The sequence below is a fragment of the Amblyomma maculatum genome, chromosome 8 (genome assembly GCF_055883805.1).
Source record: "Amblyomma maculatum isolate TAMU_Amacu chromosome 8, ASM5588380v1, whole genome shotgun sequence".
NCBI classification, from domain to species: Eukaryota; Metazoa; Arthropoda; class Arachnida; order Ixodida; family Ixodidae; genus Amblyomma; species Amblyomma maculatum.
Genome location: NC_139351.1, coordinates 94,513,001 through 94,525,154, shown reverse-complemented (window position 1 = coordinate 94,525,154; position 12,154 = coordinate 94,513,001). Strand labels below are relative to the sequence as shown.

The 12,154-nt window shown below is 44.4% G+C and overlaps 1 protein-coding gene across 1 annotated transcript in view; it reads left to right on the top strand.

Moving 5' to 3' along the window:
* Window positions 1–11,921, top strand: part of Rich (Guanine nucleotide exchange factor subunit Rich) — a 32,767-nt gene extending 20,846 nt beyond the window's left edge. The window contains exons 22-26 of the mRNA XM_084576852.1: window positions 2,687–2,862; window positions 3,253–3,399; window positions 3,488–3,851; window positions 8,800–8,918; window positions 10,030–11,921. Coding sequence (XP_084432978.1) covers window positions 2,687–2,862; window positions 3,253–3,399; window positions 3,488–3,851; window positions 8,800–8,918; window positions 10,030–10,183 — 960 coding nt within the window. The 3' untranslated portion in view covers window positions 10,184–11,921. The remainder of the gene's footprint in view (window positions 1–2,686; window positions 2,863–3,252; window positions 3,400–3,487; window positions 3,852–8,799; window positions 8,919–10,029) is intronic.
* The last annotated feature ends 233 nt before the right edge of the window (window positions 11,922–12,154 follow it).

Genomic DNA, 12,154 nt, shown 5'->3' with positions numbered 1-12,154 from the left:
GGTTCTTAACGGTAAGCCTAGATGCACCATTTGTGGTAAATCAGTTTTCAAATCTTAGCTCTAGTAATATATCAAGTGTCAGTACTCCCATATACTGGGTGTCCCAGCTAACTTGAACCAAGGGTTACAAAATAATATATTTGAGGTAGGTTAGTGAAATCAGTTGCATACAACTACCAGCCTGTTGCGCACTACAGGCAATTTTTTGTTTTGCAATTACTTAATTTGCTAATTATGTTAATTTTTCTAATTTATAAATATTCAGCTTAGACCAAAAATGTGAATTGGAAAGTTGTAGAGCACCTTCAGAAACCCCCATTCCATTAATTGCGATAAAAAAAGTCTCACGTGTATCTTTTTTTCCGGGCTCAAAAGAAAGCCCGCGAAATACAAATAATACCATGTGACTAGCGCATTTGAGCGCCGCGATTGTGATGCTCTCAGTCGTGGTTTGAGCGAACGAAATCAGCTGGGCCGTGACCCGATTGTCCCGTTGCAGCGGCAGGCAGAAATGTTGGCGATGGTTGGAGCGAGCTCGAGCTCGCCCGTCGCCACCGCGATCTTGGCCAGGCCTACGCACCGCAGCAGCCTACATCACGACAGGCGGATGACGATAAACAACTGGCAAATGAAGGTGCAGCGCTAGTTTTAGTCAAGTCACATGATGTCATCTCGCCCCTTTACCCAAGCCTGTATGCGCAGATTCAGTGCCTGATACCGTATCGCTCATCCGTTTGTCGTGAAGTTCGCTGATTGGAGAGAAGCAGGCCTTGTTAGAATCTCCGTGATGTCGGCTCGCCGCTACTTGCACCGTCACGTGGGCCGGCTGTCTGACGTGGGCGAAGAAGCCATTGCAGGCATATCGGCCTACCACTTTAACGGAGCCGAGACACGGCCGCCGCTAATTTCGCTCGCTCAAACCACGAATGAGAGCACCACAATCGCGGCGCACAAATGCACTAGTCACGTGGTATTACTTGTATTTCGCGGGCTTTCTTTTGAGCCCAGAAAAAAAGATACACGTGAGACTTTCTTTATCGCAATTAATGGAATGGGGGTTTCTGAAGGTGCTCAACAAGTTTCCAATTCACATGTTTGGTCTAAAGTCGATTTTTTATAAATTAGAAAAATTAACATAATTAGCTAATTAATAATTGCAAAACAAAAAATTGTCTGTAGTGTGCAAGGAGGCTGGCAGTTAAATACAATTGGTTTCACTGACCTACCTCAAATGTATTAATTTGTATCCCTTGGTTCAAGTTAGCTGGGACACCCGGTATATTATGTAGGTTTGCTGGCTCTGAGGCATCCGGTTTCAAAATTTGGCTTCCACTTTGTCAAGCTTGATTACCATAGCTTTGGTATGCCAGTTTTCTGTGCACTGGTTTTTTTGCATCAGGCTTCAGAATATTGACTTCATTGCATGAAGCTGTGACAGTTGAAGATGCACTAGTCATCAGTTACACAAAGTCAAAGCCACAAAGTCACAAAGGTGGAAGTCATGTTATTGGCAATGGCAACATTACGGTAGCAAAGCACTTTTTTAGTGCACAAGTACTGATGCTTCCATTTGGCCATCTAGCCGTTGTGGGATGCCTGAAGCTTCACTTCCAGGCTCGTGCAGCAGCGACGCTTGTGTCCCAGTCGGCAGTTTGTGTGACATCACGAGATTAGTTGTCATGGCCAAATGGGTAGGAGCTGTCAACTTGGGCGACACTTTTCAGATGGAAATCAAAACCGCTGGGACCCTTGAATCCAAAATCAGACTTGCTACTGCTATAGGCTATGCACTCACATTCATACAACTTTGTTAAAACAGGCCTTTATAGTAGTTATGTTGGGTGGTCTTTCACATAATTTGGTTGATAATGACTGTGCACTAATGACCATGCACGACTTGAAGCCTAAGTGAAAGCTTAAATTTTAACACATATAATTTTCATTTGGCCTAACCGTGCTAAATTCCTTGTCATTTTTTTTATTATTATCATTAGGGCTGTTGTTTGCACACTGCAGAAAAATAACCTAGCCTTTGATGTCTTTTTAAGTAGCAAAATATTTGCTTCCAAGTGTTTGGGTGTAGTTAAAGAGACCACAGAGTACACTTTTCAACTTTTCTTTAGTCTCTTGAGATCCTTAATAGGTGTTCCTGCACCAAAACACGTCTTTTTCTTTATGACAAAAGCACAGTTTATTTAGTCTAAATTAACGGAGTACATGCAGGTGTAGCAGTTGTTTTCTTCTTCTGATTTTCTTCCTTGGTTGGAGCTGTGAGTGCCTGGCTTAAAAAATGACAGCAGATTCATATTATGCCGCATATTAATGCAAATTTTGATTAAGCAGGACACACCATTAAGTTGAAGTTTACAGTTAATCGTTTGAAAGCTGCGAGAAATGTGGCCCTTTTTTGTGCTCTACAATGAGAGCAGTACTATAGAGTGCGAAACCTTTTCCCAAAAACTGCTTGAAAGTGCCTCTTATTGTGTACTATTCTTGGAACGATAACCATAGGCAACTCATGGGCACACTCAGCACTTGATACGATCCTTGGCTCTCAGAAGTGGTGCGTTTCTTTTTTTAGTGACAAGAAGAAAGGAACAGCCCTGAATTATATATACTGCAGTCGGGGCATGACAGGTGTACTGTGTACTTATTTATCCTTCATGACTTGCTACTCATGGCACAGGTGCTGCAGAACCTTGAGGTGCCCCTCGTGAGCCGGCAACATGCAACACTGTTATTGGGAGCTGCATTGGATGGCGCTCACTGGGCGTTGGCACGTGACTTGGTTCGGTTCTTGCGGGCCATCAACCCTGAAGCCGAATCCTCATCGCCTCCGCGGCCCTCAACCGGACCCTCAACGTAAGTCACACCGTTTTTTGTCTCTGACATGGCTTCAGTCGGGACCTCATTAGTATGATTTGAGATGTCACTGTGTCACACTCATAGAGAAAAGCAGGTGTTCTGTGTTTAATCTGCATTTTTTTATACTTTTTATGCTGCTTATCAGTGAACGTCTATCGTGGACTAAAAGTTTTGTTTGCCAATTTTGTCATTCCAGTAGAATTTGGACCTTTTTAACATTTGCTATAAAGCACGATTGGTGGAGCCGTATAGGCAAATGCAAGTGACACCTAATTGACCCCAAACATTGCAAAAGTATTCCTTCAAAGTGCTAATGACCTTATGACCTCAAAGTTGACTTTCTCACTTCCTCTTTGGCTTCATTGTTGCTTTTCTTTACTTATTCAGGGATGAGGACACAGTCAACCAAGTGTTCATGGAGGTCATTCTGACGCGACATGCCCGCAAACTGTTGGCAGCGGGACAGCTTCGCAAGCTGGGCTCCTTCGCAGCCCACCTCGACTTTCCACTTCAGAGCTTCCTCGAGAAGGAAAGGTGAGCTCGGCTCGCTCTGCCTTTTGTGTTCACTGTTTGCACCAGTGTCACTCCACTGAATCCCTACACTCGCTTGTGGTCCATGCAGGCTTCGGGCGGCTCACGTAGAGGACTTTGTCTCGGCTCTAAAATCCGTGCACGCGGATTTCGAGTGGCCCATGCCGGCTAGTCCCGCCCCTGCCGGAGGGGGCGGGGCTACCCCGGTGAGTGGTGCAGGGGATGAGGAAGTCGCGCCCCATGCCTCTTCCACGTTGGGACAGCCACAGCGCAATGGAGGCATGGAAGGGGGAGTCATGCGTGGCTCACCCGCAGATTCTGAGAGCACCTCGGAAGAAAGCTGGTGGCCCGAAGACGACGACGCGGGCCTGCATGCGGCTAGCGTGGCTGAGCTTCGGGGCGGTTCACCGCAGGCGGAAGCCCAGGCCCGATACCTGCTGCACATACTCGGACAGGTGAGGAAGAAGCCTTGGCTGGCGGGGTACTGCGATGAAATTTACGGGTGACGTTTTTTACAGTGACAACTGTTAAGCACCTCTTCCTGGATTTTGCTTCAGTGTAGTAGTACTAGTAGTAGTTGTAGTCTGCATAACCAGTGACCACTGTAAACGTTGCTGCAATAGGGAGACGAGGTAAAGGGTGGTTACCTCGCATTGGGAAATGTGTGGCCAGAGTGAAGCAATATGCAGTCATAGGCCATTAGTAGGCCTGTCTGATTTTACAGCGCCACTTTTAAGTACCTATTCTCAGGGATTCGCATTGTTAGCTGCGAATAATTAAGAAGAGTACACTGCAAGTGCACACATACTATTCATTGTTTACTTTGCGTACACATACTATAGTGTACACATACTATAAATTGTTTACTTTAATATGTCATGAAAGAAAAATGCTCCCGTAGCTGTTGCTGAGTCTTGCATTATATAACCAGTGAGATTATCTTCTTTTTCTGTGCTTTAAACACACCTTGGAACACAATGTATAGTAGGCCAAGGGAGCAGGGATATTTGCTCGAGTTGTCAGAAGTTCAAAAGTTTGAATTTTCAGAAGTGCACCTTAATATATTCAGATTAAAAGTGGTTAACTTTATGGCTATCTAGGCATGCAAATGGTGCTTTGATAAATTTTCTCTACACAGATATAAGAGTAGTCTTCAACTAGTAGTGTGGTTGAAAAAGATAGTAATATAATGCACTGGTCTCGAAATAGAGCAAAACCATGCAAACCTGACTTGTGGAGATTGAAAAAAAAAATAATAATAATTAAAAATTACGGCCAATTTGCATAGTTAATCAAATGCGAAGTAGGTGCGTAGCACTGCTTAGGCACGGAGGTAAGCACAAGTTGCTTCACGACGTGGCGAGCGGCTCGGAGCCAAGGTTCAGAGAGCACCGCGTGTGCAGGTCTGCTGTTCGTGAAGGCTGAGGAGTGACAGATGCGAGGGGAGAGATGCCGAAGTTGAGGACGCGCGAGCGACACACGACTGCTCCCTCCAGAGTAACACACACTTGTGCAATGCTGCCCAGTGACGGTCGCCACGTTCGCAACTGACACGCCCCTCTCTTACTGTCTTACTCTCTCATTGGGTGCATCTAGCTATGCGACTGCTCCGCCTCCTCAGTGTTGTCATGTGATGCGGGCGTCGCCACCTCCCCTTGCTCCTCTTCAGGTTCAAGCAGAGACGTATGGACAGAGAGAGAGAGAGAGAGCGGCTTGTGCTGCAGCTGTGTGGTCGCTCCGCCTCCTTAATGCTGAGCCGCGCGACGCGCGCCGCCACCTTCTGTTTCTCCACTTCGAGTTCACGAAGAGAGAGAGAGAGAGAGAGTAAACAGCTTCAGACAGACACCGGCGAAATCCGTGTTTGCGGCTATTAGTGCTACGCACTAAAAAAGTCTGAATTATTTGAAATTCAAGCTGCAAAGTGGCACCTAAAAACACTGCTGCCAAAATTTGCTTCCCTTGAAGCGTGAAAAATTTATTTGGTGAAAAAATGTACAATGGTAGTCTGCTTCCAATTGAAGGCTTTGTGACAAGCAATGGCGGTTTTCTGCAGTTCCATCTGTGAGGGCCACTGTTGCCTTCTTCCTGGTGCATCGCGGTAGCGGTGTACCCTCTCGGAAGTGGTGACGTCCATATTAGAACTCTTCACCCAGCAAACAGGTGGTGATGAGCACACAGTTTCGGTGCACATAAAGAACCACATAGATGGAACCAAGGGGAATATATATTTGCGCCAGAACTGCAAGACTCCTTTAAAAAAATAAAATAAATAAAAAGCTAGTACGCCAGTCAACATTCGAAACAATGTGTGAATCTGGGCCCTGTTGACTAGGTTGATGGCTGCTGTTGCTGTGGGCTGGTAGCAAAGGTCAGAAAACGAGTCTGTGTAGCAACGGGGTCATTCCAGTCATCGTACTGTTGTGAGGAAAAGTAAGAGACCCCTCTGAGCGTTTGCCAGGATCGTGTTGGACCACATGGGAGCGCCATCTGACGAAGCACTCCTGGTGTCAAGGGTGACGCACTGACACCAGGAATGCTTTGTCAGATGGCGTTCTTATGCGGTTGAGATGACCAACTGCTCGCAGGGGTCTTTTGAAAGCAATTGTGTGTGGCACAATTCAGGCTAGAGGAGGGATATTTGAATGACTGCTTGCCGAAGTAAGGCTGACAAATTTTCCCTTATTCCAGCACTGCTAACCTGACGTATTCAACGTAGGTTGGCACTCTTTTGCATGCTAGGTGGATTGGAGCAAGGGAGGATAAAATTTATGAAATACTGTAGTAATTACTTGTGTAATGAACCCACTTTTATTTTTTCCAAGAAAAGTTTTAAAGTTTTGGGGGAGGATTGATTGCTCGGGGAAAAAAAGTTTCTACAGAGTCACAATTCTTTTCGAGAATTGAATTTTCATGCCATATGTCTGCCTGGATGTCCTCCTCCCATCATCAACCAAAGCACTCGATCAGCCAAGATTGTGTTGCTGCTTTTGTAGCATTGTTCACACTTCAAGTATGTTTATTGTTATTGTGTCACAATCTGACGATTTTGTGATGATGTACAATGCCAGCCAATTGGAGTGCGATAAAGAAAAACATGCTGAACACCATTCATGAAGTCTGGTGCGCATTTCTCACGTGAGGTTTAAAAAGAAAGAGAACTTCATGATGGTTATGAGTGTGTAATGCGACTTAGTTGTGGTTTGTGGCAGTTAGGCATTTTCGTTCCTGACCTCAAGCTTGCCAAATCACTGCAGGGTCTCAAGGTCCTGCTTTCTCCGTAGCATTTCAGTGTAAGGGATTCATTTTAAACCAGCCAAAAGATGAGATAGAGAAAAGAAGCAAACAAGACAGGGCTGGACTAACAACTGAATATTTATTGAAGGAAAAAAGACAACAATGACTCGCACTGAGATGCACCCACCTCGTCAACCTTGTTGAGTGTAAGGGATGTTTTGTGGTGCTCTGGTTTAAGCCTGTCCGTGCTCCCTGGTTTTCTAAGCATACACCGATGCAGCCAGGCTTGCAGCAGCATGCCAAGCGAGCCATTGCTACCAGCACTCATATCAGAGGTATTGGCAGTGTGGCAGATTTGCCGAGCGCACCAAAACACAGCTCTCATCAAATGTATCTTGGCATACTTTCAACGTCTACACCATGCATGGCGACAACGATGCACAGCTGAGGAACGAAAAAAAAAAAAAAAAAGTCAACGTTTGAAAACAAAGCACAATTTCAATGACAAAAATTTTGGATGCGGGTTCATTACGCGAGTAAATACAGTAAAAGAAACTTTGGTATATAGTACAGATCAAGCACTACAATATTAAAGAAAAAGAGGCTTTATAGTTTTAATTTGCCATTAAAAATCTGAATGGATGAATGGATGGAATATAGGAGCGTCCCCTTTGAAACGGGGTGGTAGCAGTAGCTATCATGCTCATTTTTCTCCATATATCTTAATTATTGATTTAGAATGGTTAACTAAACCATCATTCTATTTATTAAATTTTGCTCCTACATTACTAACATTATGTCACTTCTCTGCTTTTAAGCCACCAATCTTCCAGCCGTTTTTTGCTAGTTTCCACCACCGGTTTATTCACCCGGCTACTGTTATCTCTAAACCCCAGAGCTTCAGGAACAGTGATTGCGCCTGCATCAACTTCCGGATGGATACCATTGCATTCGAGTATAATATGGTCAATCGTTTCACTGGAGTTTCCACATACAGCACATGCGTCATCTCCATTGTTAAACTTCTTTTTGTAGCTGCGTGTTCTAAGGCACCCTGATCTAGCTTCAAAAAGTAGGGCACTGCCTCTTGAGTTATCAAAGAAATCTTCCTTCCTGATCTGCATTTTCCATTTTCGGTATAATTCCACACTCTGTTTTTTTTCCATCGGATAAAAAACTGAGGCGCCATCTAGCGGAGAAACCCTGTTACTTTCGGTGTAGTATCCCACTTGGCTACATGTCAGCAAAATATAGCTGATTTTCGTAAGTGCACACTGTTCTTTTTTTTTTCTAGGAGTGCTTGTCATAATTTATTATATTTTGCACTCTCTATACTGCGACCTTAAAAATACCACCCCTCCTTTCGCACCGTGAGAAACATGCTTTCAGGTTTTCCCACTAGATGGCGCCACATTTGCAATTTCGCGAATGAAGCGATGATAGTGCGCACAAGAACTTTCGTCGACGAGGTGTGCATTATTGTGCCGTAGCAGCCTTAAGTGTGAAACTGAAAATGACGTTACTCTAAGCAAAAAACGTGTAATTACTGTCTGGCGAGTAAAATTTGTATTTGTTTTCGGTACGTCTTTTTTGTCGACCACCAGTTGTCATCGCATTCGCTGCTCAGGGCTTCCAGCATCGAACTACATAAAAACGGGAGCATGCTCTGCTAAAAAAATTCTCTGTAAAACGTTTCTACAGCATTTCTACCAAAACCGCTATGGAATCGAGCATTTTAGACATCAATCTTTCCATTGCGAAAAAAAAAGTGTGAGACCTAAATTCCAGTGTTCTGTCCCTTTAAAACGGATTTGAAAGTATAGCGAGTCAACCACACTTTTGAAATTTGTTTGAAATGACCGAAAGAGCAAATTATGCGAGTTTTAATTATTGTGAGTATACTGTATTTCCTGTTATTATACCTTTGTGCTGTGCGATGGCTGTGCACTTGGAAGAACCCTGGGTGATTCAAACTAATCCGGAGCACTCCACTATGCAACCTGATGGTCCACATGTCACCTTGAAGTGTTAAGCCCCACATACCGTACACCACATTATTACTAGCCTGCTACTGTGGCATGATCCCCGTTCATGCTGTCATCTTGCTTGCCGAGGTGAAAGAGGACGATAGCAGCGACGTCTCCCACACCTCTGGTTCGCACGATGCAGGCTCGGTGCTGTGATTGGGCGCTTCCCCTGGCGCTGATGCTTGGTGACACCTTGGTGGCACCCCTGGTAGCCACCCCAGACGCGCTGGACAAGCTGATGCAGTGGGCATTGGCAGAATGGTGAGTGCTGGATTTTCATCACCTTGCCTGCCATACGAGTTTGAAAGCGCACACGTCTCGAAGGAGTTGCGAAAGCCAAGAGTCACTTATGTCGGCTTGGTATGGATGTGAAGAAGGAATTCCCACAAAGCATCGCTGCATTGCTGGTGCATTCTGCCTTTTGTACATGTGTGATATGTAGCATGTAAATCATTAGGGTGACTGCTTGGAGTATTCTTTGTTCGTTGAGGCTTTATTCAGTCAGTTCGCTACGCCCTGGTGGTGCAGTGGTTAGGGCACTCGACTTCTGTTCCCAAGGATGCGGGATCGAATCCTGGCCACAGCAGCTGCTTTTTGATAGAGGCGAAAAGCAAGGTGCTCTTGTGTGCTGTGCGATGTCAGTGCACGTTAAAGAACCCCACGCAGTCGAATTTTCCGGAGCCCTTCACTATGGCGTCTTCATAGCCCGAGTCGCTTTGGGACATTAAACCTCAAAAACCAAATCAAGTTTTATTCAGTTATTCGCCAATTTCTAATTTAAGTCTATCAAAATTGATTATCAGATATGTAAATTTCCCTGCAAACAGTTTGTGAGCATCGTTATGCCCAGTCTAATGAAAATGTGTGATAAAGGTTGCAAGTGGCTGCCTTTTCATCTTTTAATTTTTTTCCTCCTTCCATTCATGCCAAAAATGCAGAGAAAGGTGATCGATTTATATTGGGAGAGATATAATTTTACTGTAAATGAAAGCACTGGCAAATCATAGTCATTCCCAAGCTTCGTAAGATAGAACTGCTCTTATGCAGTCAAGCGCATATGTTAAACAGAATCTTCCTAATAAAGTTTTTTTTATTCGAGGCCAGGGCAGATCCACCATAATTTGCCCTTGCTTATGAATGGCTGTGTGCATGCAAAAAGGCTTAGCATGCACTGGCGTGCCTCCAGAGAGGTTCGAGTTATCAAGAGTCAGTTGTATACCTCCATCCTAAAAAAAAATTATAAATAATGCCTTTCCAGTATCAACAAATGCAGAGATAGTTGCAAGCATCCCAGCCGTATGTTCATGAGTTCCTTTAAAGTGCTTCTGAAACACATTCAGTGGATTTTCTGTTGTCCCTTTCCGCATTTCAGCCCAGGGTATGTGGGACTACTGCGGCAAGTCCAGGGCCGCGGATCGGACACGCCTTCATCCAACGGAGTACTCCAGCGCAGTCCAATGGGGGCCCGCCGAACTGCTGCCACTGTTGTGACTGAGGGGCCAGAAGAAGGATGCCGTGTGTCATAGCCCACGTGATGCGAGTTAAAGGTACATCTAGACACAAGGTGTCTCTCAAGGCATTCCTTATCTCGGAGCAGCCCAGTGCTGCAGGCATGGCACATATACTGTGTCCGCAAGTCCGAATGTGCCAGGCACTGTTATACTTGCTGAGGGCACTTGAAACAGCCCCGAAGCTTATGTAATCTTGAAGACGCCTACATGGCGTGTCACTCCAGGCTACCAAGAAGCAAGCTGAGGCAACAAAAGTCATCATGGAACTCAGAACATTTGACACAACCTGTTATGGACTTGGAAAAACAAGGAAGGAATATAGGCTGCCTCATGGTATGCCATACAAACATTATTTGCCCTTCCAATAGAAGACTGTAAGTGCTGCTCCACGGAATACAAGAAAAGGAGGATGTCTGTGGTGTTATTGCGTTATATACGTCACATTGCTCAAATGAAGCTACGTGGATTGGATTGCAGATGCTGCATACCGGACGATGGCTATCATCGTAAAAAGAGACATATAGGAACACATTTGCGGAACAGGTCATCTTTGAAGGGATATCTGGAGAGGCCGTCCAAAGGAGGCCGCAGAAGTTTTCTCAAGATATGGTGTTGTGAACTGTGTCGACCGTTGAACATATCACTGCACGAATGAAAGAGCTTTTTCTTCGCTTTCGGTTCGGCAAATCACCTGCGTATTATTTCCCCATCAACTTGTTTTCCTTCTCCAGCTTCACACTCTTTCATGCCATCAAATTTGTGTGTTTTCATGAGCTCGCTTTGGAAGGTGCCGATCAGAATGTGCACATAGTATAGTATACGAACAACTGCCATTCCTGCTTCGAAGGACCTTTATCATGTGGAATGCTGCTAGACCGTCTACAAGTCATCTAAACTCCGGGTTCTCTTGAAAAGCATTGAGGAAGATAAGATGAAGATAAGACCTCAGCAGTCTGATCTCCCTTTTCAGTGCAATGAACTACTGCATGCTTCAGACATTTCCCCTGCAAAACCCTTTGTTGAAACTTGATGTAGTTTCAACAAACTGTGGACTAAAGAGCCTCAAATGTTAACAAATATAGAGTCCACAATCTTAACGGTCTTGTGTAAATAGTCTGTTGATCTTTGACTACAGTTTGACAGGAAGTCAGTGGGAGTTTTTTGTGCAAAGTCTTCGTACCATCGGGTCGAACTTGAGCCCAACCACCGTGCAAAGAGCATCTGCTTCCAAGGTCAGTAATATTGCCTTTTACACCTCCATATGTGATGCCAGTATTGAAAAAAGGGCCTTGGCTATGTTTCTTCAAGGTGAAACCGTGCGTCTGTTTGAGGAGACAGTATTATCCTAATGTGCAGACTAGTGTGTTTAATGGACAGACAGAAACTTGAAGGTCGTTGACGATGATGTTATGACTTGGTATGGGAGCACTTGTGTGATGTCAACAACCAATGTTTCCCAAACTTTAGTATTAAGTCGTATGTTTAGCTATCTCACTGTAATCATAAAAGCGTTACAGTAGAACACCATTGGTACACTGTGCCTTTCTTGTAATAGACTTTAACAAGCTGGATCATCAACACTGTTATTGAACACAAACTACTTACACGGAATTAGTGACTCAGTATCGAGCACGTTATTCAGGTGTTCCCTGTTGTGATGGCTTTGAAGAATTGGACTGTATGTGGACACTTCGTTGTGTATAGGTGGTGACTGTTTTAGATTATATATATAATATACATAAACAAATTTTTCTTTTAATGTGTGCTGTGTATTTCTGGCTGTTTTATGCACGGTTCATTGTTCAGGAAATGGCCATTGAAGACAAGGATGCAATATTGACAACAAAGAGGCAGTGTTTTATTGGCATGGAGTAAAGCTATGCAAGGACGGTAGCGACAAGCATTGCAAACAAAGCAAGCAGTGCAGTTGTCCTAGCAATTTATTTCTTTAATTGAAGGCACAATTTGGCACCCTTTGATAGCGTG